Source organism: Oryx dammah, unplaced genomic scaffold, assembly GCF_014754425.2.
Source record: "Oryx dammah isolate SB20612 unplaced genomic scaffold, SCBI_Odam_1.1 HiC_scaffold_8, whole genome shotgun sequence".
Taxonomy (NCBI): domain Eukaryota; kingdom Metazoa; phylum Chordata; class Mammalia; order Artiodactyla; family Bovidae; genus Oryx; species Oryx dammah.
Genome location: NW_024070192.1, coordinates 28,872,286 through 28,897,905, shown reverse-complemented (window position 1 = coordinate 28,897,905; position 25,620 = coordinate 28,872,286). Strand labels below are relative to the sequence as shown.

General features: G+C 40.6%; 1 protein-coding gene across 22 annotated transcripts in view; it reads left to right on the top strand.

Annotated features, from left to right (window-relative positions):
* The window catches only part of NCOR1 (nuclear receptor corepressor 1), a 115,594-nt gene that overhangs the window by 50,502 nt on the left and 39,472 nt on the right, over nucleotides 1-25,620 (top strand). For 17 of the 22 annotated variants that reach the window (XM_040245890.1, XM_040245885.1, XM_040245889.1 and 14 more), the window contains 11 exons: nucleotides 560-650; nucleotides 2,531-2,709; nucleotides 3,188-3,242; nucleotides 3,905-4,006; nucleotides 7,534-7,661; nucleotides 9,163-9,380; nucleotides 10,255-10,317; nucleotides 12,113-12,252; nucleotides 13,676-13,802; nucleotides 21,059-21,611; nucleotides 24,182-24,311. In XM_040245890.1, the coding sequence (XP_040101824.1) occupies nucleotides 560-650; nucleotides 2,531-2,709; nucleotides 3,188-3,242; nucleotides 3,905-4,006; nucleotides 7,534-7,661; nucleotides 9,163-9,380; nucleotides 10,255-10,317; nucleotides 12,113-12,252; nucleotides 13,676-13,802; nucleotides 21,059-21,611; nucleotides 24,182-24,311 (1,786 nt within the window). The remainder of the gene's footprint in view (nucleotides 1-559; nucleotides 651-2,530; nucleotides 2,710-3,187; nucleotides 3,243-3,904; nucleotides 4,007-7,533; nucleotides 7,662-9,162; nucleotides 9,381-10,254; nucleotides 10,318-12,112; nucleotides 12,253-13,675; nucleotides 13,803-21,058; nucleotides 21,612-24,181; nucleotides 24,312-25,620) is intronic. The other 5 variants (XM_040245905.1, XM_040245891.1, XM_040245888.1 and 2 more) reach the window with 3 other exon arrangements.

Sequence of the window (25,620 nt, the reverse complement as noted above, 5' to 3'; positions counted from 1 at the left end):
TGCTAATTAAGAAATTCTTTGTTATTGGTACATAGTTTCCGATTTGTTTTTACTTTAGAGGACAAGTGCTTTTGCAAAGGTAGAATCTTTAGTTGCCTTTTCTGCTGTCTCATGTAAGTGAGTCATGAAAGCCCTGGAAACCACAGTTAAGTTGTTGTGAGGAGTGATGATTGGATTTTTGTTCCCCTCCCTTTAAAAATGTTTTATGTATTTTTCTAAGTCTGCTATCCTATGCTGTGGAAGGCAGACAAAAGACTGCTATTTGAAATGAAAATGACACCAATAACTAGTTTTCCAGATGTTGCCTGCAAATAGTTCTGCCATTTGAATTTAGACTTGTAACCTTTAAAAAGAAATCTTAGCATTTAAATTGTTACTAATTTTATAGATAAATGACTTAAACATATTACTTAAAAGTAGTTACTCAATAGCATTTTAGGTTTTTTTCCCCCTGACTTCTAGTCCCACTCAGAAAGCAAATTGATGTAAAAGTAATCTAATTGATAACTTCTTTATAAAAGGCCTTTAAATATATATGTAATTTCTCCCTCATATTTAGAGTTGGGCAGAGGGGAGCTGGTCTTTCAGCCACCATTGCTAGGAGTGAACATGAGATTTCTGAAATTATTGATGGGCTCTCTGAACAGGAGGTAAGACACTTAATTTAATTAATTCATGTTAATTGAGTAGGCGTTTTAGCTTCATACCCCATGAACTAAGGGTTTATTTGTATATATATGAGAGAATGCTTACAACGTTTGGGTTTTTCCAAAGTACATGGCCAACCATAGAAGGTTTATAAACAAGGCTGCCCTGAGATCTTATTGCCGTTTTATGAAGATGGCTTAGGCAGCAGGGAGGCTTGGAAAGAGGTGAGGACGCTGTTATGATTGAAAATAAGGGCCTGAATCAGGGCGACAGTGGTAGAAATGTGTTAAGAGGGGCCTTATTAGTGGGAAAGATTAGTAGAAGGCAGAATGGATAGGACAGGAGTTGGGGGAAAAGACGAGCAGGTTAGAGGATGGGCTGCTGCTGCCGTTTTCCTGAAAGAGCAAAGGAGCAGGTGTTTGTGTGTTAGGTTGTGGACCTGAGGTTCATTGGAGGTGGAGTGGGGGGTGATGTCTAGAGTGTGATCTCTAGCCAGCTGAGCCTGGGAGAGATCAATATGATGATAATAAATCAGTTCTGAATAAGAATAAATTTCAGTTTCTAGCACTGAGTCTTCATAGCTGGGTTCATATTCTCTGAAGTTTGGTCCAAAAGCCATATATTAACTTCTGCTAGTTTTGGTTTTAAAACCTCATCTCTTAGTTCTGAAGGTGTGGCCCTCTTAAGTAACAATCAAAGACAATTATTATATTGCTGTACATTTCAGACTTTGTGGCTGTGATCTTTGCAGTGATGACTAATTTAATTTCTTTACTTACTGTCTGGTCTGATTCTATAAGGGGGGCATCTGTAAGCAACCAAAGCTAGTATTAGGTGAATACTAGCTGAATGTGAAGCTAGTCAATGTCAAGGTGAATGTCAAGCTAGTGTGTCTGTCCCAGACCACATTTTGGTGTTTAGACAGACTGAGGTAGAATGTGCTAAGTCACTCCAGTCGTGTCCGACTCTGCGACCCCATGAACTGTAGCCCTTCAGAGTCCTCTGTCCATGGAATTCTCCAGCAAGAATATTGGAGTGGGTTGCCATTTTCTGCTTCAGGGGATCTTCCTGACCCAGGTATCAAACCCGTGTCCCTTATGTCTCCTGCATTGACAGACGGGTTCTTTACCACTTGAGAGTCCCTGTAAAATGAGAAACTGTCAGGAGTTGACTAAGGCAGTGTCTACTGCTAGGAGAAGAGTTTTAGAAGAAGACCTAGCCTTGTGTTGGGGTCAGTAGTTATAATTTTTGGTACAGGTTTTCTCACTGAAGTTTGTGCTTATAAACTTACTGACTTAAGCTTTGGGAATATGAATTATATAACTGAAACCAAGTTTTAGTTGAAATTTGAAGAATGATAGTCTTAAATTTGCAGTGGAAAGATTATGTAAGATTAGCAAGAAGTGTGTGATACTTCAGTAAGTTTAGTTAATTTAAAATCAGTGACCTTAAGATTTTGGTTCCTGTCTGTGTATTTTTCTATTTTATAATTCTATAAAATGATGTTGAGACTTTTTAAAATGAGGCAATATTAATGTTAATAAGTGCTTCATAAGGTCATTACTTCAGTGATCTGACATCATTGTGTGTCCTTTAGGTCTGAGATCCATTAGCTGAAGTATCTGCTGCGTTTAAGGAAAGAACTCTTCTCACATTGTAGTGGTGGATTTAAAAAGTACATGTACTTTCTGCCTCTCTGCCTCTGTTATTCGTACAATGAGTATTTATGAGATCCGTATATAATGATCATATGTTAGATGTTATGGTACCATTGCCGTTGTCATTCAAGTGCATATGTGGTATTTCAGTGTCTGTTAAGATAGTCAGTCTGTGGCCCTCTTTAATTCTATGTACATTGCATTTCTTCTTTGTTTTCCTTCAGAATAATGAGAAACAAATGCGACAGCTCTCTGTGATCCCACCTATGATGTTTGATGCTGAACAGAGACGGGTCAAGTTCATTAACATGAATGGGCTCATGGAGGACCCTATGAAGGTTTATAAAGATAGGCAGTTCATGAATGTTTGGACTGACCATGAGAAGGAGATCTTTAAAGACAAGTAATTTAAATTTTAAATTATTCTCTAATAGAAGCTTATATGAGTTAGTGAAAAGTATTGGCATTTACTTGTAAATTGAACTGTTTCCCCCAAAACATGGCCCCATTTTGGCATTTGAATAACGTGAGAGGCAGAGAAGACAGATAGGATGCAACCTTTTGTAAATTTATAGCTGGAAATGTAGGTACCAGCTTAGAACAGAGTAGTGGAGGCGTTTTAAGAGTGGTACCCAAACCTGAGTGGTGTCAGAATCACTAGGGGTGCATTTGAAAGTTACAGATATCTGTGCAATACTGTATCCCAATCCAGTCAGTTCCTGGTGGACTGTTTCCAGGAATCTGTGCCCTTTAAGAGGACATTGGCCTTTAGGAGTCACTAGGAATTAGTCTACATTATATTTGTATTCCCAAGGGCTTCCCCCACCTCTTTTTAAGTTGTTAAAGTAAGTGTGTGTGTGTGTTGTTTTTCTTTTACTCAGGTTTATCCAGCATCCAAAAAACTTTGGACTGATTGCATCTTACTTGGAAAGGAAGGTAGGAAATGGTTTACACTGAGATTATTGATAGATTTGGGTTGGTTGCTGCTTTGAAGGTTTTGTGTGCTAAAGCACAGAAGCAGTTTGAGTTTTTGCAAAGGGCTCGACACAGAAAAGATTCTTACGTGAATAATATAGTGGTGTTTACAATCATATGATGATTTACAACACAGACTAATTTTCATGGTTAATGAAAATGACCTGATACTATGTTTCCCTGAAAACACACAGGTTACAGTGTTTTTCTGAACATCATTAAACTTCTAATTAAAATTTCAGAGCTCTGATTTTCCCTGAATTTGTTCCACAATGTATTATTGGATGTTGGGTTTATGAACAAAATATTTAAAGAGACATTTTGAATATTTACTTATATAGAGGAAGAAAGAGAACTTAGTTACTGGTTAATAGGAAAGTGCTTGAATGCTTCTGATAGTTCCTGGTATCTTTTACATAATCTGTGTTAAGACCGCTGTAATTGTTGATCAAAACAGTAGATACTATATATATATGTATATTTTACAGCCTAGATATGCCTTAAAGACTTAGCCATTTGTGTTTCTCCAGTTTATATTTTGAGAACACTAGAGATTTTCCTTGAAGATGTTACCTGATTTTTAAAAAAATTCAATCTCATTGGATCCTCAATTTTTTTTATAGAGTGTTCCCGATTGTGTTTTATATTACTACTTAACCAAGAAAAATGAGAATTATAAAGCCCTAGTAAGAAGGAACTACGGAAAACGCAGAGGGAGAAACCAGGTATGTTTCATTATTGTATGGAAACTATATCAAGGTTGGTGGAATATAAAGATGAAAAATTTTATAATAGGGGCTTCCTCTGTAATTATACTTTAGGAATTGACCTTTCTATCAAATTAATTAGAATGTTATGAACATGCTTTGATTATTTTGAAGTTTATCTATATTTAATGTGTTGCATTTTCTATTTTGAATGCATTTTAAGTTTCTGGCATACCAAAATTAATGAGAAGTTTTATATTTTCATGCTATTGAAATTGTGCATGTCAGAGTTAACAATTGTAATATAATTAAATACAAGCACTGTGATATCTTAATGAATACACCACCCTTTCCAGTCCTTTGGTCTGTGAAGGGGACAGGTAGAGTAAGGTGACTACAGAGTCAAGGGTTGTTTGCTAAAATACTTGGAACATGATTGTTTCAGGTTAGCTTCAATTCTGGGGTTGAAGCACTTGATGTCAGAAGATTGTGTCTAATGTAGTGCAGTGTGTGTTTTCACAGTGGCAGTTCAGAACTTTAGAAGCTCTTTTCCTTCGAATAGCTGGTCAGCTGCCTCCACAGCTCCCTCCTGCTCCTCTGTGTGCCACATGCCCTGAGACCACTCATAGGACAGTGGCACCTGTGGACACAACGGCTACTGCCGTCATGAGTGCTCTGAAGTGCTTTGTTCTTCACAGCCCCCGCCTGCCTTCCCTGGTCACGCTGATCTCCAGATACAAGTTCCCTCATGATGTGTGGTCAGAAGTGTCTTGTGTGTTCTGGGTCATTGTTTCCTCCAGAGCAATGCCACCTCTTGGGATGTGGTCTCACAGACTTCAGAAGCAGTGTTTTTTGGTCAAGAAAAGTATAGAGCATTTGAGGAGTCAGCTGTGTAAAGGCTGCTGGAGGTTGGGGAAGCTGCAGCTGGGGTGAGGGGCCAGGACTGAGATCCTAGTGAGGGGCATTGGTGGGTGGTGTGTGCAGAGCACAGATGTCCCCTTGCTTGTAAGGTTCTGCTGTGGGCTGGTTTCAGGCAGCAGGGCATGTGGGGGTGTTTGCTTACCTGAAGACCCTGGTTGGTATTAGGGGCAGAATAGTATTGGGGCAATATAGTTACATGTGTTGTTCAAACCTGAGGACAGTGGACCTCTTTCCCTGTCTTCAGCTGAGTTGACACCTCCCCATGTCTTCTCGGGGCTGTAAACTGTTTCTGGGTTATGCAGCCCACTTGCTAGGCAGACGGCTGACTTTGTCATTGGTGTGCCATCTTGTTGGTTCAGATGACAGATGAATGCTACCTTTGTGAGGTGCAGGGTAAGGTTACTAGCATTGGAAACAGGTCTTGTGACCACTGTGGCGTACTCATGAGTTGGGGTGAATGAAACATTCCCAGCTGTAAAGTAGAACTAGTCACAATTGGAGAGTATGCATTTGAAAATCTTCCCGATTTCTTAGTTTTCTCTAAGGTGATAATGCATACTCAAAAGAAAACGAAACTTGCAGTTAGAAGGGTGTGAAGCTGTGAAGGTCAGATAAGGCCAGCAGGGAGTTGTGATAGTGAAACAGTCTAACCAAAGGGCCAGAGTGAAAGTGGATTCCATTCTTGATGAATTGTGGAAATTTCATAGAATCAAGATCATGAGGACAGAAAGCAGGATTGGCAACAGTGGAAAGGTAGGATGCGGTGGGGGCGGTGTGTGAGTAGATCACAGGGTCCTGGAGGTGACGCATGCCCACTGAAGATGGTGGTGGTGATGCCCTGTGGGAGGTTTTGATGGGCATGACCTGAAAGTATTTCACACACAGGATATCATGTTGATAGAAAAGGCAGTGACTAGCATCTTGAATCTGAAGAATAATGACAAGGCCTAATGAGCCATGTGATGAAGTCATCTCTGGGTTCCTGGGCGACTTTGAGAGTCAGTCCTTAACACTAAATGATGAAGAAAGGTGTCATAGGTAGACTGTGTGAAATTTGTAAAAAGATTTTAAACACCATGGTTGAACAGTGTTCTAGAAGGGGCAGTCGGGAAGAAGACGGGTTCTGATTCTTCTTTCCACCTGGTTTAGAAGAAGGCATAGTGTAGGACATTTTCTGGAGAAGACTGAAGAGAAATTATTTTAAGGAAAAAGCTAATGGTAGTTTTGGGGAGTCAGTAAAAGACTTTGAGATTCCATCAAAAATTAAGGAAAATTTTGCTTTGTTCTGGGCAAAGGCATGAAAATGTTGGGTGTGCTGAGGGTAGCCTGAGCACAGACCCTGTGGGAAGGGGCAGAGACTGGAAAGAGGTACTATGCCTGGGATGGTCCTGTTTAGTTAGGCTGTTGGATTTCTTCAATAAACAAATGTAATAGAACTCAACACAAACTTAATTTTACTTTTCTCTCAGAGTCACAATTCTAGTAGTCGAGACATCAGAGATATAAGGGTTGAGACATCAGAGATATAAGGGTCCATATCTTATCTCTCCTAGTCTTTGTTATATGCTTATATACAGTCACTTAGTTGTAATTATAGCTTAGATAAATTTGAGTGTTTACTTTTCACTTTGTTGTATCCATAGTATTTTTCTAAATTGCTTCATTCTTGATAATGACCATGACTGTCTACTATTCTGGTAAAGAATGTTTCCCCCAAAGACAAACAACATAAAGAGGTTTCTTGTAGTATTATCCATAATGATGAAAAAATTGGCAACATATTAAATATCTCCGTCTAGTCAAGGCTATGGTTTTTCCTGTGGTCATGTATGGATGTGAGAGTTGGATTGTGAAGAAGGCTGAGCGCTGAAGAATTGATGCTTTTGAACTGTGGTGTTGGAGAAGACCCTTGAGAGTCCCTTGGACTGCAAGGAGATCCAACCAGTCCATTCTGAATGAGATCAACCCTGGGATTTCTTTGAAAGGAATGATGCTGAAGCTGAAACTCCAGTACTTTGGCCACCTCATGAGAAGAGTTGACTCATTGGAAAAGACTCTGATGCTGGGAGGGATTGGGAGCAGTAGGAGAAAGGGACGACAGAGGATGAGATGGGTGGAAGGCATCACTGACTCAATGGACATGAGTCTGAGTGAACTCCGGGAGATGGTGATGAACAGGGAGGCCTGGCGTGCTGCGATTCATGGGGTCACAAAGAGTCGGACACGACTGAGCGACTGAACTGAACTGAACTGAACTGAACTGAATACTAGGGGCAATGGTTTGATAAATTATAGTTTATCAAATTTCACAGCAGAATTGAAATGTTTAAGTGACAGATTAGATGTTGGAATTAGAGTATCAACATCAGATTTCTAAGTGGAATCCTAACATTCTTACCTCTCTGGATCCAAACACAAGGAGCGTTTGTGTGTGTGTACCCTTGTAAGCAATACATACAGACTGTATTAAAGAGCTTTCAGCTGATTTTTAATACATAACCCCTAGTTACATTGTGGAGGATTAATTAATAAGTTTAATTTGTTGCATAGATATTTATTATCATTACAATTTGAGGAGCTATTTCTTTTAACTTTCCAACTTTACAAATGATGGTTCTTTCTAGCAGCAAATTGCCCGACCCTCACAAGAAGAAAAAGTAGAAGAAAAGGAAGAGGATAAAGCAGAAAAAACAGAAAAAAAAGAGGAGGAAAAGAAAGAGGAAGAAGAAAAAGATGAAAAGGAGGACTCTAAGTGAGTTAGTTAAATATTATTGTTATTTGAAAATAATGAGATTGAATCTATTGAAGGTATAAAATCTTAGATTTTAGAAAAATCAATGGGATATGTGCTTTGTCACCTAGTAGTTATTTGACATAATTAAGGGGTGGAATATTCTAGTAAGTATAACTTTTGGATTGATGGACTTGCCAGATATGACCTAGTATGTTTCAGAAGGGATGGACTAAATAATACACAATGGTTGTTGCTTGTGTAGTTGTTCATTTCTTTTTAATATTTATTTTGTTATTTCTCTAATCTTCTTGGAAATACTGACGGTTTGTCTGATTTTGAGGCAGTTAAAGCAGCCTAAATCATTTGTCATGGTTTTTAAAGTGTTGGATACTCATGCCATTCTAATTTTGCACTTTAGGAAGATGAAACCTATAGTTTTTTTTTTTTTTTTTTTTTTTTACTTATTCAGATAAAACATTTGTCCTCACCACATGGTCAGTGGTTATAAGTGCTCATAAGTTACTGCCACATCTCGTTTTGACTTTGTTCTTAAAATCCCTGGTTTGTTTAATGAGTGCTCATACACTGCTTCTGAGAGCTCAGTCTTCTGGACGGTATAGAGACCTATATGACGTGTGCTCTTCTCAGGCAGTTTATAGGCCAGGAGGGGAATTAGGCAAGATCCAAGTGGGAGGAAAAGAAAATGGCCTGGAAGGCATGTGCAGAAGCTGGGAGACTGAGAAGAGCTTGAGATTTTCTTCCACCTGCATAGTCTAGAGGACTTCATGCAGGAGCTAGTGGTCAGTGTGGGTACAATAGAGGGTGTAGCGTGGATGGACAGGCCTCCTTGGGAAATGGCAGACAGTGGTTTCATTAGACTGGGACATCAGACGCCTCAGCAGAAAAGTAGGAGAAGGTTGGGGTTCGATATGTAAAGCCTTAAAGAAATCTCAAATGTGGACTTCACTCAGGGAGTGGTGTGGCTCTGTTTGGGAATAGGTAGGCTTAGCATGGCTGAAATGGTTTCCTGCCACAGCTCTTCCACTAGAATGTGGCTCTGTGAGCAGTTTAGGATGAACGGAGAGGTGGGAGACAAGCAAGCAGGCGTGAAAGGCTGCGGCTGGGCTGCTGGGGCTCTGGACATGGGCAGTGGTGATAGAAACACAGGTGGTGGGAGAAATGTTAGGGAGATGGAAGGTTCACTGACGGGGAGTGACGAGTACGGGACAGAGCTGCAGGCGTGGTCAGGTCTGTAAACTGGGTGATGGTGAGCGTGCTGGTTCTGTCAACAACAGGTATTTGGGGCCGAGGGAGCAGGAAGGGGGGGGGGGGGGGGCCCATGTCTTTGGGTGGATTGAGTTTGTGTTGATGAAAAGCCCAAGTGGTTATTCCAGGTAACTGAGAGTTTGGGGGTTGGGGGGCAGTTCCATTTCTGTTTGAAGAATTTTCAAAGCTTTAATCTTTTTGGTGTATGTATACTTTTAAATCACACAAAATGTTCTTTGGCCACTGTTTCTAGAGAAAATACCAAGGAAAAGGATAAGACAGAGGGGACAGCAGAAGAAACTGAGGAGAGAGAGCAGGCCACACCCCGGGGCCGGAAGACTGCCAATAGCCAGGGCCGTCGGAAGGGCCGGATCACCAGGTCCATGACCAGTGAGGCTGCGGCAGCCAGTGCTGCTGCGGCCGCGGCCACTGAGGAGCCCCCGCCACCTCTGCCACCACCGCCAGAGCCCAGTGAGTGGACAGGGCTGGAGCGAATGGGCCACAATTTTGTTTGGGGTTCTGTTTCAGTGCTGGGGTGCAGCAGGAGGGACATCTGATATGGGCCGCCTAGAAATCCCGATCTGAAACTCTGGCTTTTACATTTGTTAGACTGTAATATCAAAGTCTTCTGAAAAAGAGCACCAGCCCTGACCTCACTACCCTAAGACCGTGTGTTTCCTTTGTACTTAGTTGTAATCCTAGTGTGTGTGCCACCTTGTTTTCTGAGGTTTTAACTGGGCACTTGTTATGAATGTTTTCTAGTTTCTGAGTGATCTTTATTTTCACTTTTGACAGCTGTGAGATGTTGGCTATCTCTTCCCCCTTTAAAGCTAACATAGATGGCACTGTAATGAAAAAAACTTTATTCACATGGCATTTTCTTTCTGTTAAATTAACTTTCATAGGAATAAATTCTTAGACAAGGAAACACTGGGTCTAAGCATAGGCATTTTTCTCTCTTATTAGGGGCTATCTTCATTAGTTTATAAAAGGATCATATTAATGACGAGTCCTGTCACTGGTGGCTCAGTGGTACCAAGTTTATCATTACATGAAGTATTGATATGAAGAAAGTACAAGTTCTGGGAATGACAAGGATAAAATGAAGGAAATAATTTAGACAGGCGGATGGAGACAGATCATGGTGGGCTTTGTTTTGACTATATCCTGCTTTGCTTACAAAACAAAGATCTTTAAATAGATGAGTGTTGTAATTAGATTGGTGCTTTAGAAAGATAACTGGTGAGAGTTTGGAGGTGTGTTTGGAGTTAACAGATTACAGCTTGGTGCTGTATAATCTATGGATGATTTTTCTCTGACTTACTGAGTTCTACCTTTGTTTCAGTTTCTACGGAACCTGTAGAAACCTCTCGATGGACAGAAGAAGAAATGGAAGTTGCTAAAAAAGGTAAATGATAGTAGTTCAGGTTCTTCGGGTTTGTTTTTGTTTGTTTTTAGGGTTATTAGTAATGAGTGACACAGAACTAATTTATTTTTAATTAAAAAAAGTTCTTCCACAATGGAAGCAGAATTTAGAAGTACACTTAGAAGGTCTTTTTGATGGTATCCTGCTCTGTAGGGTACCCCAGTGTGTCTTGTTTGAGGGACCCACTTTTGAGGGATTTAACATTCTCTCTCATTTTATTTTGAATGTCTTGTTAGAGAGCAGGTAAGCTACTTTCAGTTTTACAGAAGAGTTGTGATTAAATGCAATTAATGTTGTTTTAGAAGGTATTTGATATAAAAAGTCTCTTATTTAAAAGTTGCATTTAATAGAATGATAACTGTTTCCTCAGTTTGCAGTTAGTAAGGCTAAGTTTGATTACTAACTGCTAAGAAATTGTGCTGTGATTCAGAGATGAGAGCATGGACTTTGCAGCCAGACAGATGAAGGATTGAGTTCTGCCTCTGACACTTGTGTAGCACATGGCCTTCATTTTACTCTGGAACACTATGGGTCTTGTGTTCTTCTCTTCTTGCTTATAAATGACCTGTATAAAGTACAGGTCATACGGTTTGAAATTAGCTAAAATTTCTAAAAGGATAAATAATTGGTTTTTAAATAAATTACTTTTTAAGTAAAATTATTTTGAGAAAATTTAGCCAATTCTTTTGAGGGTTAAGGATTTACCTTGCAGTTCCAAAGAGAAATTATTGCAAATAGCTTGACCTTTTAGTGACACATTTCAGATTTATTTTCTATTTAGCTGGTAATGAGTAACATATTTAAGAATCATGTAAACTTTGCCTAAAATACAGTAGTTTAGAGTGTTCTGTCCTCAGAATATTTTTATTTGAGGTGTGTTTGCTGTGACGGTTGTATATACATTGCTGTCATCTGACTGTCACAGCGCAGTAAATGGATGCCCATGTGGCCACAGGGTGGTCTGGTCAGAGGCACATCCCCACACCCAACTGCTCATGCCCCTTCCTTTCAGCTTTTGTCATACGCTGGCAGAATCTGGAGGTGATCTTCAGTTTTCATTGTGAAGGAATCTACTGGTGTTAACCTTGAAAAGTTGATGTTTTCCTCACTAATTGTTGAATTTGCACTAGAAATTCCTGTTTGGATACACCTATGTCTAATGTACATCTCTGTGTTTATGCATTTATATGCCCATATTTCATGCACATATGTTTCTGTGTGCCATATATATGTGTCATTTGTTGGAAGGAAGTCAGATTGCATAGGTTCCTGTGATGCATTGTATTATAGAAGGTTTAAGAAAACCTGGTTGATATTTTTGAGGGGATCCTTGATTGCATATGGACTGGGGATATGTTGATTATACCTGGAGCCTCAAGTGTGTCTTTACTTGGTGTTAATTACTCACATTTGACTGCCTTATTAACTTTGTGCTGATACAGTGTTCCCCAGGATCTAGAAGTACCTAACCACGCAGTTGACAGTATCTGGGCTCTCCCTGTGTGTCTGCATTGTCCTGGTCCTCTGGGAGATAACACAGCAAGGACAGGGTCACGTTCTTCCAATATTGAGCATGTTTGAGCTTTGGATAGAAAAATAGAGCTGTTAATGAGTTTGTGTCAATCACATTTCAATAAGCATTGAAATGTATCAATAAATAACTGAAAACACAGTGTTAATGATGGTGAGTGCAAGGATTAGGGGTACTGTATTATTTTTCTTGCTTGCTGTATCAGGTGACTATTCAGTTAATGTTTGGTTTGTTTTTAAAATACAGGTCTAGTGGAACATGGTCGTAACTGGGCAGCAATTGCCAAGATGGTGGGAACTAAAAGTGAAGCCCAATGTAAAAACTTCTATTTTAACTATAAACGGAGGCACAATCTTGACAACCTTTTGCAGCAGCATAAACAGAAAGTGAGTGTATCAGAGGTGGTGAATCTTTTACTTACTGTTTTTTGGGGGGGGTTTTTGCACTTCAAAGATTGGTTTTGAAGAAAACTTTTTTGTAGCCTTACCTATAAAGGATATGCTAGTTTCTTGGCACAAGTTGACTCTGTTTATTACCCAAAGAGTAAAATTTCTGTTAGTAGTAATGGCAGTGCAGTGCTTTTGAATTACTGTAAACTGGATTTGAAAAATATACGCATTTTGGAGTTTGAATTGAAAACTTTAGAGTTCTATTGACCATATTGAATGAGTTGATCTGGCTTATGAAAAAAGACGTTTTCTCAGAGACTCCATGGGATAAAGACTAAAAACCAGCAAGTTTTGAAGTGTTACGGAAAAAATTATTTAAACATTATTAGAGATTATTGAAAATGCGTTAACAAGGAAATTCCAGTGTTCTCAGAGTCTACAGAGCCCTTTGAGGGCTCCATGAATATTTTGTTTTCCTAAGAATATTAAGATGTTCCCTTTCCCACTATGTGGACATTTGCATCCATGGGGTCAGAGAAGCTGTGAGTGAGAGTGCTGGTACCTTAGTGTGGACTCTGGTGGCACCGCCAAGCTCAGTGCACTCTTCATCTCCAGGCAGTTGCAGCTTTGTTTTTGTAAAACAGCAGTTTCACTTAGTGCCCTTGGTGAAGCAAATAAAACTTGGCTTTGGTAAACCTTGAGTCTTGCACACATGTCTGTATGATGATGGGCAGGGCAGAGAGCCCTCTGCACTGTCTTGGGCCAGGGTAGCACTCAATGAAAGGCACACTTGGGTTGTTTGAGCTCCAAGCTAAACAAACCTCACCTTTGTCATGCAATGTCAATTTTAATTAAGAATGACAGAAAAACTACTCTTTTCAGACCTGAAAAATTTGCAGACATTTTCTTGAAAATGAATGAGCCTGTCTTGAAAGAAAACATCCATTAATATTGGTTGCCATTTTTAAATTTCCAGCTTTTAGGCAAAAATTAAAATTTTGGTAAATGTGTCTCTCTCACCATGAGCTTAACATCTTCACACTACTCAAAGATTTTTCTGATGAGACTCTCTAGCTGCTAGCATTATGAGCAATTTTTATTTTTATTAGAAAAATAACATTTTTTGGAGGGGGGGAAGAACAGGAGTCTTTCAGGCTTTGGCTGTTTGTCCATGTAGTGTGATAAGTAGTTCCAGAAATGGTTTGGATGTGACTTTTGATCATTTTGATAAAAGCCATCCATCTGCACACAAGGCCTGTTAGTGGTCCCTGAGGGGACTCCCTGCCCCCAGCCAGGGTGCTTGTCGGACAGGCAGCTGCTGGTCTAGTGTATGCCTGCTGCCTCACCTCAGCTGTGAGAAGGCTTGCTTCTTTCCTTTCAGTTATGTAAATCCCAAGTAACAGTCTTTTTACTCTTCTAGGCCTCACGGAAGCCCCGTGAAGAGCGAGACGTGTCTCAGTGTGAAAGCGTGGCCTCCACTGTCTCAGCACAGGAGGACGAGGACATTGAAGCCTCTAACGAAGAGGAGAACCCCGAGGACAGTGAAGGTACCACCACTCTTCCGTCTGGTTGTGGCGTCTGTTGGCCCACATGCGTGACGGGTGCCTTAGTTGTTTGGGTGTCTAGGGATTGCTTCATTCAGGAAACGAGAACACAGTGTATTTATCATTGAATCACACATGTATTTATGTAGCTCCTGAGATGGTCCAGGTGCTGCAATTGAAAGGGTTTGAAGGGTGGCAGTCCCCCTGAGACACTGAGTGCCGACGTCCGTAAGCTGTCAGTGTGTCTCTGTCATTGCCACACTTGGTGGTCCCGTCACTACCTTCAGTTTCATTTTCCTCTTTCTTTATTTTATTGAGCTTGATTTATTTCAGCATTCTATTTATGTCATATTGATGTTTTCATGAAAAAAAATGTATTAATGGCCCAGAGGCATTGGCCAAAAAAATGTCAAGAAACTTAAATAAAATCCTTTATGCTATTTGAAAAATTAGTAACAACTTCCTCAAAAAGTAAATGTTTTCTTGATTTTTTTCAAATTAAAAAAGGTACCTAATTTACTTTAGTTTACATTACTATTACAGTTTCTGTGAATTTCTTTTAACTGTCCTCTTCTCAAGTGGGGATTTTCACAATGATTCCAATAGCTTTTAATATGTTATATCTTAAACGTATTCATGTTTTATATATGCAAATATTTTCTCTATCTCATTTGCTTTTTATCTTTAAATTACCAGAATTAAAGCTTTGCAGGTAATTAGATCTGTTTACATTTTCCTTTGTAGGTACTTACATTTTCAGCTTAAAAGGTTCTACACCTTCCAGGAGTTTTAGAAATACTAGATTTTGGTTTTTCTACAAATTGTTGTCATGGGGTTTTAAACTTAAAATTTATCTTGAAATGGGTTTTGACTTTGAGCAATAAGTGAACTTTATTATGTGAGGTTTTGTGAAAACCAAGGTGGTATTGCCAAAATGGAGAGACCACTGGAGCAGGCTTGCCTGGGGCGAGCTGAGGAGCTGGAAGCAGCCTGAAGGGGTGGCTGGCATTTGGAAAGAGGTCCTCAGGGTTTGCTGACTTCAATAGGGTTGTAACTGGTAGCCAGTATTGCCTGGGTTATAAATGTACATGAAACTTGTATTTCATAAGACTGAGTGGCTTAAACAATAGAAACTTATCTATTGTATTAGTGCTTAGTCACTCAGTCGTGTCTGACTCTGTGACCCCAGGAACTTTAGCCCAGAAGGCGTCTCTGTCCATGGGATTCTCCAGGCAAGAATACTGGAGTGAGTTGCCATTTCTTTGTCCAGGGGATCTTCCCCACCCAGGGATTGAACCTGGTCTCTTCTGCATTATAGGCAGATTCTTTACCATTTGAGGCACCAGGGAAGCCCTTTAAATTAGGGCCCAATTTTTATGACCTCATCTAACCTTTATTATCTCCTTTTAAGGGCATTATTTCCAAATACAGTCACATTGAGGGTTAGGGCTTTAACATAAATTTGGGGGTGGGGTGGGACACAGTTCAGTGCATAACAAGGGCCAAGTCTATTTGTCATATGTATGTTTATTTCAGAACGTGGAGTCCTGTTGCATGGGCTGACATACTCTTAAAAACTGAACACCACGAAATGACTTTTTCCTTCTCTTTTCTTCCTGTTTGTCTTCGTGTGAAGCTTTTCCAAACTGTCAAATGAGGTGATCAGGTTGATTACAACCTGGTATTACAGCGATGCTTCCGTGGGCTCTAGTGTGGACTGGCCTGGTCACATCATGCCATTTGTACTTGTGTGTGTGTTGTGACATCTGGTGGTGCTGGTTTAGTCGCTAAGTCACGTGTAACTCTTGTGACCCAGTGGACTGTAGCCCGCCAGGCTCATCTGTCCATGGGATTCTCCAGGTGAGAATACTGTAGTGGGTTGCCATTTCCTTCTCCAGGTCGTCTTCCCAACCCAGGAATTGAACCCATGCAGATTCTTTACCAACTGAGCTATGAGGGAGATCCTTGGAATGGTGACATCTAGAATGGTTTCCTCTTAGTAGGAAATGAACTTGCCGCCAGAATTGACTTAATTTCACTTGTCAGAGAAGAGCAGCAAACACAGTGCATTTTCCATGAACCCTGGTCAGTCTTAACTGGAGATCCTGAAGCCACATGGGTTTGTGCCCTCAGGCTCTTGCACATGGGTGAGTGGAGATAGCTGCTAGAGACCAAGTCTTTGTGTCAGCTTCCTAAATAGACGCCTGACCATATGAGTATCTTTTGTAATTAGATGACTTACATCAGAAGGACCAAACCTTTGTCATAATTTAGATTTTCTCTTGGTCTGAATCATTCTTTGAGGTGTTCTAAGAGGGGGAAGAAAAAGACAGTCACACTTGGCTGGTGCTTGGTAAAGCGCTGTGACTTGAAAGAAGATAACTGAAGTAGTGCTTATGTCAGATGATGTCATCTGCATAATCACTGACATGTCCTCCAGGCTTTGGAGGAGAAATGACTTGTTAGTTTGCCCTCGAACTTGGCTTCCATCACTGTGTGAATAAAAATGATGCTGCTGCTGCCACTGCTAAGTCGCTTCGGTCGTGTCTGACTCTGTGCGACTGCATAGACGGCAGCCCACCAGGCTCCATTGTCCCTGGGATTCTCCAGGCAAGAATACGAAAGTGTGTTGCCATTTCCCTCTCCAATGCATGAAAGTGAAATTGAATGTGAAGTTGCTCAGTCGTGTCCGACTCTTCGCGACCCCATAGACTGCAGCCCACCAGGCTCCTCCGTCCATGGGACTCTCCAGGCAAGAGTACTGGAGTGGGGTGCCATTGTCCTCTCCGAAAATGAGGATGATATAGTCTGGCTTTTTGTCTGCCTTTCAACACTGGTAGCATCTTTCACCAACCATAATTGCTGCTGCCCATTAGACCTTACAACACGTGAGATGCTCTTCTGAGCTTTTGTCTTTTGATTTTGTTTTTGTTGTTGAGACTTGAGCTGTTATCCGAGTCCAGGCTCACACATCTAACTGCCTGTGTAACCTTTGTATTTGGGCACCTAAGGGTTAACAGCATCTGAAGCTGACCTGTGTCTCTCACCTCCATGCCTCCTTTTCCCTCCAGTCTCCCCCTGGGTGTGTGTGGTGCCTCTCCTTAGGTCTCCTCCTCTCCTCCATCGCTGCCACCCCACTTAGAGCCACTGTCCCTTCCTTGCAGTGGCCTCTGGATTGGCCTGCTTGCTGCTGTTTGTTGCATTATATTTTTTTTTCCTCCAGAGAGCAGCCCAAGTGAACCTTGTAAAATACAAATCAGGTCAGGTCTCTCTGCTCAATATCCTGTGATGCTTCTCCCAGCTCATTCAGAATCAAAGCTGGAGGCCCCTCTGCTGCTCACTCTGTTCTTTTTTACTGTGGTTAAATGAGAAAATTGACATATAATGTTACACTAGTTTCAGGTGAACAACATAATCATTCAATGCTTGTACATTATGAAATAGTCTAGTTCATCATCTAGTAAGTCTGGTTAACTTTCGTCATTGCATAGTTACTTTTCTTGTGATGAGAATTTTTAATGTCTACTCTTGGCAACTTTCAGATTTACAACACAGTGTAATTAACTGTAGTTATTATGCCATATGTCACATCCGCAGGATTTAGTTATTTTATAACTAGGTGTTTGAGTCTTTTGACACATTCATTCCTTTTGCCTACTCCTCACCTCCTGCCTCTGACAACCACCAGTCTATTCTCTCTATTGGTGCTGTTTTTTTATAAAGATTCCACATGTGAGTGAGATCATCCAGTGTCCTTCTCTGACTTATTTCACTTAGCACAGTGCCCTCAAGTTCCATCTGTGTTGTCAGAAATGACATATATTTATATGTTTACATATATGTGTGTGTGTGTATACACACACCACATTTTCTGAATCCTGTCATCCGTTGATAGACTCTTAGGTTGCTTCTGTATCTTGGCTGTTGTAAATAGTGCTCCAGTGAATGTTGGGGTACATATATTTTTTCAAGTTAGTGTTTTTTCTCCGCCTTCAGATAATACCTAGGCATAGAATTGCTGGATCATATGGTAGTCCTGGTTTTAATTTTTTGAGGAAGCTCCATACTCTTTTCCATAGTGGCTGCACCAGTTTCCCTTCTACCAACAGTGCGTTAAGGCCCCCCTTTCCTCCACGTCCTCCCCAACTGTTGTCACTGCGTGTCTTTCTGATGATGGCACTGACAGGTGTGAGGCGCTGCTCCCTCTGTTTTGCCCACTGTCCTTATTGCAGCTCCCAAGCTGACAACCCCACGTGAGGGGCTTGTCCACGTGCTCATTTCTTCCTGGCATACACTTCCCCACTTCCTTTGGGCCTCTGGCGATGTCTTGTGAGCGCTCCCATGCCTCTGTACCCACTGGCTCTCAGCTGAGTTCCATATTCACTGCGTTTATTACTGTCTGATGTGTCCAGTGTTTATTGCTCATTGCCTGTCTCACCCTAGGATTTCTTCTCCCACGGCTGAGTTACCAGGACCTCAAACAGCTTCTTACATGGCAGGTATTAGGCACATATTTGAATGAATGCAAGCATGAATTTGTTGAGTTATTAAATATTATGTGTGAGAAGTATTTGTTCTCATATGACCATTTAAGTTTTTATTTTTACTTTTTTTAATATAAAAATGATATATTTATGGCATCAGAGTTCCCTATTTTGCTTAAAATATTTCTCCATATCTCTTGAGGTTATTTGTATTTCGTACTAGATTATCTTCTTAAGAGTTTTAAGAGGATTTATCCCATTTGGAATTCTTTTTCTGCATTATGTAAGGCAGCGTTTGTGTTTTTCTTCCACACAAAGGACCAGTTCTGAGAAATTGTACTCATTAGCTGTTATCCTGCCTCAGAGATTTAAAGCACTGGCTCTGGCATGTATCAGTTCCTCACATCCATCAGGACCTGTTCCTGACCTTCTCTTCTGTCTTGTCTGTCTCTGGGGCAGCCCCAAACGTGTCGTAATACATTGGTTTCATAGTGAGTTTAAATGTCTGAGGGGTAAGTCTCTCCCATGCTGATAACATTTTCTGATTTTCTTGAATTTTCTCAGGGACTTATTTTTTCACATAAATTATAAATTGATCTTACACATCTTTTGGATTCTCATTGGAGTTATATGTATTAATTTTAGGGAGATGTAAATTTTTGTGTTGTCTTGTAATCTATTTTAAGAAAATAATCGAAAACATAATGTTGAAGTGAGTATCTCTGTGTCCTGTTCGTAGCAGTGTCGCATTGAAAGTAGCCCAAGGGTCCAGTAATAGAGGAAAGGTGACATAAACTTAAAGACATGTTCACAGCCGCTCATTCATTTCACACCGCATCAGGTATGTGAGCCTGCTCTGTGCCAGGACCTCGGCCTTGTGCTGGTCACTAGGACTAAATGAAAAGCGAAATGTGTAATCCTTGCCCGTATGGTGTTCACAGGCTCATGGGAGCAACAGCCAGGAGTCACGTAATTGTGAACAAAAGTAAAATTGTAGCTGCTGTCAGTACATGTACTGTGGGAGCCATCAGTAGCAAAGTTCAGCTTTGTTGAGGAAATCATAGAAGGCTTTTTTTAAAGCATGTGGTAGTTGATCTAATATCCAAAGGGAAGAGTAGATGAAAGCCATTCAGAATGTGTGTAGTCAGTGGTAAGGGATGCATGGTCCTTCACAGAACTGAAAGAAGGCCACAGAGAAGGCGGGGCTGGAGAGGGAGCTGGCAGCTCGCAAGCTGGCCACACCCAGCAGCTTGGGACTGGATCCTGGGAGCAGCAAGGCTCCTGGAGATGTTTTAAGCGGAGAGAGTGGGAGTGAGTTTTGGTAAGATTTGGCTTTTAAATTCACTCTGGCTTTGTGGTAGAGAGGAGTCTGGGGTGGTGGTGTCATTTCTGGAGTCAAATGGCAGTTGTGAAATTGAACAGAAGTGGCTGGACTTGAGGTATATTTTTAGAGAGAAATGTATGACTCATCAAGGTGCAGAATCTGGAAATAAATGAGAGGAGCGTGTGGAAGATGACTCCTGGGTTCCTAGTTTGTTTGCTGGATACTAAACTCTAAAAAAGAGTTTGATTTGAGACTTGGGAGAGTTGAATACCAGTCCAGAGTAAGACATAGAGAATTTGTAATTCCTTTGTTATATCTAGGTAAAAAAAGCATTAAAGGTACATGTATGAGATGGAACAAATGGTGGCAAAGACCAGCATTACAAAAAATTAAATGACAGAACCTATGTAATATTGTCCTAGAGCTTTGCTGTCCAGTGAGGTAGCCACTGGACACCCCTGTGGTTGTTGAGTTCTTAAAATGTGATTGCAATCTTCCCTCCACCTGAGGATCCCGCATATGCGGTTTTAACCAGCTGTGGGTCCAAAATATTAAAAAAAAACCAAAAAACCCAGAAGGTGCCCCAAAGCAGAATTCCACACCATGGCAACTATTTACACAGCATTAGCATTGTTTGTACAGCTCTTCAGACAGAAGTTTTCTTAGGTGTCCTAAGTCATCTCGAGATGATGTGGAGAGTACTGGAGGATGTACAGAGGTTGTATGCAAGCACTACGCCCTGTTATATAAGGGACTTGAGCATCTGTGGAGTTTGGTGTCTGTGGTGGGGTGTGGGGGTTTTCCTGGAATCAGTAGCCCCCAGACACCAAGGGACAGCTGTCGACCAAGCTGAGATGGGCCAAAATGTGAAACAGCAAATTTTGAAGACAGTACTAAAAAAGGTAGAACACCTTGTTACTGGGTTTCTATGTTGGTTATGTTTAAGATGGCAATATTTTGCACATATTGGGTTAAATAAAATTATTGTTGAAGTTAATTTTACCTGTCTCTCTTCTTACTTTTTTAACGTGGCCACAAGAAAATTACAGATGTAATGTGCGTTAGGTTCCTCTTTGGATGGTGCTGTTCTAATGTCAGCTCTCCTGGGTTAAAAAAAGCACAGAGACAGGACTGGTAGAAATAAATCAGAATATCATCTTTTATGGAAATGTTTTTGATTTAGTTTTATTTTTTAATCTATCTTTTTCAAATTTTGTATGAATTATTTTTGGACATTAAAAGCTTTTATGCTTTCTGTTTCCAAAGACTGAGGCAATTTGAGCTTTCCCTTTTGTACTTTTTAGAAAACTTGTTTTCCCAGTGCTGTGGCACTTCAGGGAGGTCATCACAGGAGGATAACCCATCCTAAACAAGTACTTTCAAGCATGGCTTCTGTCACCACCTGACACATGTTCATTATCAGATTTTTATGCTGTATCATTATCTTTAAGGTGCTGAAAATAGTTCTGATACAGAAAGTGCTCCTTCTCCTTCACCAGTTGAAGCTGTCAAGCCTGGCGAAGACAGCACTGAAAATGCGCCTACTCGAGGGACTGCTGAGGCCGCGGCCGAGCTGGAGGCCACCCCTGACACCGTGCCCAGGCCTTCTCCCTCTCCGGCAGCTGTGAGCACAAAAGTGGCCGAGGATGACAGTGTGGAAGCCCCAGCGAACGATAGCATCACAGTGGACACGGCCGAGCCGATGGAGGTGGAGCATGAGGAGCGTGGGGCTGAAGGCACTTCTGCTCTTGACCTCCCCTCGGCTGCCAAGGCCGATGCTGTGGATGTCGAAATGCGGGTTCCAGAAAGCAGTCCATCCAGAGTTGAAGGGGACCCCAAAGACAGAGACCTGCAGAGGAGTGGCGAGAAGCCGGAGCCTGGAGAAGACGATCTAGGGGTGGCCCAACAGCTGAGTGCCCCGAGGCCTGAGCCCCTGTCCGACCACGATTCCAGCGCCACTTGCAGTGCGGACGAGGACGTGGACGGGGAGCCTGAGAGGCAGCGGTGAGGCTCCCTCCTTGACCTCCCCTGTCTTTATTCTGCTGGTTGCAGACTGAACCCGGGGTGGTGCTGGCTGCCAAGGTTGCTCCTGTGTAAATACTGGCCAGTGAGAGAGTCTGTCTGCTTTTACTCTTGGCTTCTGATGCTGGTCACCTGATTAACCAAGCTTTTACTGTTGGGTTCTGATGCTGGTCACCTGATTAACCAAAAAGAACTGTGTGGTCGTTATTTTTTAAAGAAAAAGACTTTAACTTCTTTCCATATCAATTGTTAGGTACATCCCATATGATAGCAGAGAAGGGCGGTCAGCTCCCAGAGCTGTGACCAGAACTGCAGTTGCCTGCTGCTATGGTGGCCGAGCCATGTGACGTGGTGGTGAAGGGGCAGGCGGGGGGCGGGGGGCCCCAGCTCTGCCCTCAGATGGAATGGCCTCGGAGCAAGGCCTCAGTGCCCGCGTGTGAGATGTGAGAGATGCTGAGGGCGAAGATGGGGACTGGAGGAAAAGTGTGTTAGAAAGCATAATCTGATTGAAGTTAGAGGTGATTGTAATGGTCACCTTTCTGTATCAGTTAAAACTGTAGATGATTCATATTTGTAATTTAAAGTACAGGTATGATACAGATTAAGTACTTTTAGTCAAATTAATATTACAGATATATAATCTTTATGGTTTTTATAACAATTGCTGTTAAAATAAATTTTTATAGGAGTAGATACTACCTTCTTTAGTATACTCAGTTTCTTGGGTGTTTACTTTTCCTTGAAAGAAATGCAGTCACCTAAAATCACAGTACCTAGAATCATTTGTTCCATGTTGAATTGATTGGTGCAGACTGTAGAATGAATTAGACTAAAATGTCATTTGACCAGAAACCCAACTCAGCTCTTTTTTTCTATTTTCCCCCTTTTTAATAAGAAAGAGGCTCTCAGGAGACAGCCAGATTCTGCTCAGAGCTCTGCTTCTGTAGTGTGTTCTGGTGTCCCTGTATTTTTGGTCCATTTCCAGTATATTGTACATCTTATATACTAAAGAATGGGACTTAATACTAGAATGATATTGAACATAACAATCATGATTTCTCCAAGGAGATTTTTATGTGGTAGATAACAGAATTTTAATCAGCAAAAACAGAAATAATATAGGGCTCCTACTTAACCATGGTTTTTCAGAAAATTGAAGGTTCTAGCATTCTTTTTCTCATGTCTCAATACTGTGGATTTTAACTGTTCCAAACTTTAAACATAAATGGGTTCAAGCTGTATGGTCCCTTTTTAAGCATGCTTTACTGAAATATGTCATCTAAAATAAGAGTTACGTGTTCTGTGCTGTTGGCTTTAGTGACTTATTTATAAATTTATGAGTGAAGGGAAAATTAGGATGGCAGTAATCATAAAGGGGAGGAGCACCTGAGGGCTGACTGTGATAGTGGTCATGAAATTCTGACGTTCCTTATCAACACATGGTAACGCTCTCTGGACGATCCTCTAGTTCACTTCGCTTCCAAGCTGGCAAAATGACACTTTCTGTTGTTTGTATCTTTAATATTATCTTGATTCTTTGGTAAAAATTTGTTTTCTTTTACACATTCTCGTTTTCCTACACATTTATACCTTTTCAAATGTTCACCTCTCCCAGTAACTGACAACACTGGGAAATATGATGGTGCCTGTAAGGTATAATGTTCCAGTTACTATTCTGGACATCCTTTACTCAAGCGTGGGTCCTGAAACTAAGTGAAGTGGTGCAGTGAGAGGTGGCAGAGGGTGAATGGGGAGCACGGACTGGGTGGGGAGCACGGGCAGCCATGTGAGCTCAACCTGCTGTTGCCTCGTGGGAGTGCTGCCTCTGTGGTGCCATTTCTCCCCAGTTTTCATGAGAAACCAGGAGTCTGGAATTATGGGTGAAATATTTTTGTTGTTTTATTTCTTTATTTTTGGCATTGCTGGGTCTTTGTTGCTGTGTGCAGGCTTGTTTTCTCTAGTTGTGGTGAGTGGGGTCTGCTCTGTGTTGCAGTGCATGGGCTTCTCAATGAGGTGGCTTCTCCTGTTGTGGAGCTCAGGCTCTAGGCTCAGGCTTTGGTAGTTGTGCTGCTTTTGGGCTTAGTTGCCCTGTGGTATGTCGGGTCTTCCTGGACCAGGAATGGAACCCATGTCCCCTGCATTGACAGACGGACTCTTTATCACTGGACCACCAGGGGAGTCCCTGGGTGAAATTCTTGATTTTAAAACGATGGTGGTTTATTCAGATGTTTTAAAAAATACCCTCTCATCTTAGCAAAACACTAGTTTGTAACCTATGTTAACGGTAAATTAGGACCTGACATTCTCTAATGGCCCTTGTTCAGACTGTTCTGTTGGTTAGATGCAGATGAATATCAACCTATAAATTAACATTAGGTTTCTTTACCTGAAAATTTAGCTTTGTAGATTTTTTCCTTAGTATTCAAATATGTAAGGTTAATGTGATATGTCTGTGTGTGTGTACATGTTAACTTACAAGGAATTATGGTGATTGTATGTTTAAAGTCTTGAATAAGAATATTTTGATTAGTCATTTTTAATTGCATTTTCAGAATGTTTCCTATGGATTCGAAGCCTTCGTTGTTAAATCCCGCTGGGTCTATACTGGTCTCATCGCCCATAAAACCAAACCCACTGGACCTGCCTCAGCTTCAGCATCGAGCTGCTGTCATCCCACCAATGGTAAGTTTTCAACGTGAATAAGAAAAGTAGAGTTGAAAACAAAGACCTTTAGAGACATTTCTTCTCTAATCAGTGCTTGATGTTTTTTTTTAATTGTAGTAAAAAATCGCATAACATGAAATTTACATCTTAACTCTTAATGTGTGCTGTTCAGTAGGGTTAAGTATATCTATTAAACCGTCACCCTCCCCTGCACCCAGCAACCTACACCTTTCTACTTTCTGTTTTATGAATTTGGCTGCATACATAAGTAGGCTCATAATACAGCGTTTGTGTTTTTTTGTGGCTGTTTTTTTTCACTTCGCCTAATGTCCTGAAGATTATTCATATTGTGGCACATTTCGATTCTCCTTCTATCTTAAGACTGTGTGTATAGACCACGTTTTATTTATCCATTCATCTGTTGAATGCATTGCTTTTTCAAATGAATTCATGTGAGAATTGATTGAAATGATCCATTTCCAGTTAAGGAAAAAAGAGAAATGTAGTGCTCTAGCCATAAATGTTACTGAGTTTTGTGTTTGTTTTGATTTGCTACAAGATAATAGTAAATATGAATCAGTAAATAGTATATCTAGATGTTGAATGTTTAGAATAAATTATAGAGGTTATGGTTAGCTTTAGTATACAGTTCCAAACCTAGTTTTATTTGCATTTTATCTTATTAATCTCTGTGAATTTGACTCCCTTTTGATCCTGAATTCTGGTATTGGGTATTGATCCTTAGTTATGTTCTAGCTCTTTATTTCAGAGGATAAAAATTTGTTCCCTAGGTCACATGACAATATGTAAAAGTTAAGTGTGTGCCTCTGATAAATAGGCTCACCAAAAAAATGATTAAACATTTGTTCATTCATTGATTTACCCAAATGGACATAAATTGAGGGTCTGCCGAGTTCAAGGTAACATTTTTTTATGTTTTGTGAAATGTCATAATCTCTGACTTCAGAAAATTGAAAGATTGGTCTTGATAATAAGACATAGAAAAAAATCATGTTTCTTTCTCTGCCTCAATTTAAAAAAATTCATTTATTATAATTGGAGGATAATTGCAATGTTGTGTTGGTTTCTGCCATACATCAAAATGTACCAGCCATAGGTATACATATGTCCCCTCTGCATAATAAAAATTTAAAAGAATTAAAATGTGATGCTCTGTTAGGTTGAAAAATAGACTATGAGCAATTCAGAGGAAGGAGTACTTCCTGGTTAAAGAGACACTGAAAAACTCTTTGTAGGAAATAACGCAGTTCATTTTGCTTTATATTTATAGTAAAAGAAGGAAAAGGCACATTTACATATAAGCTAA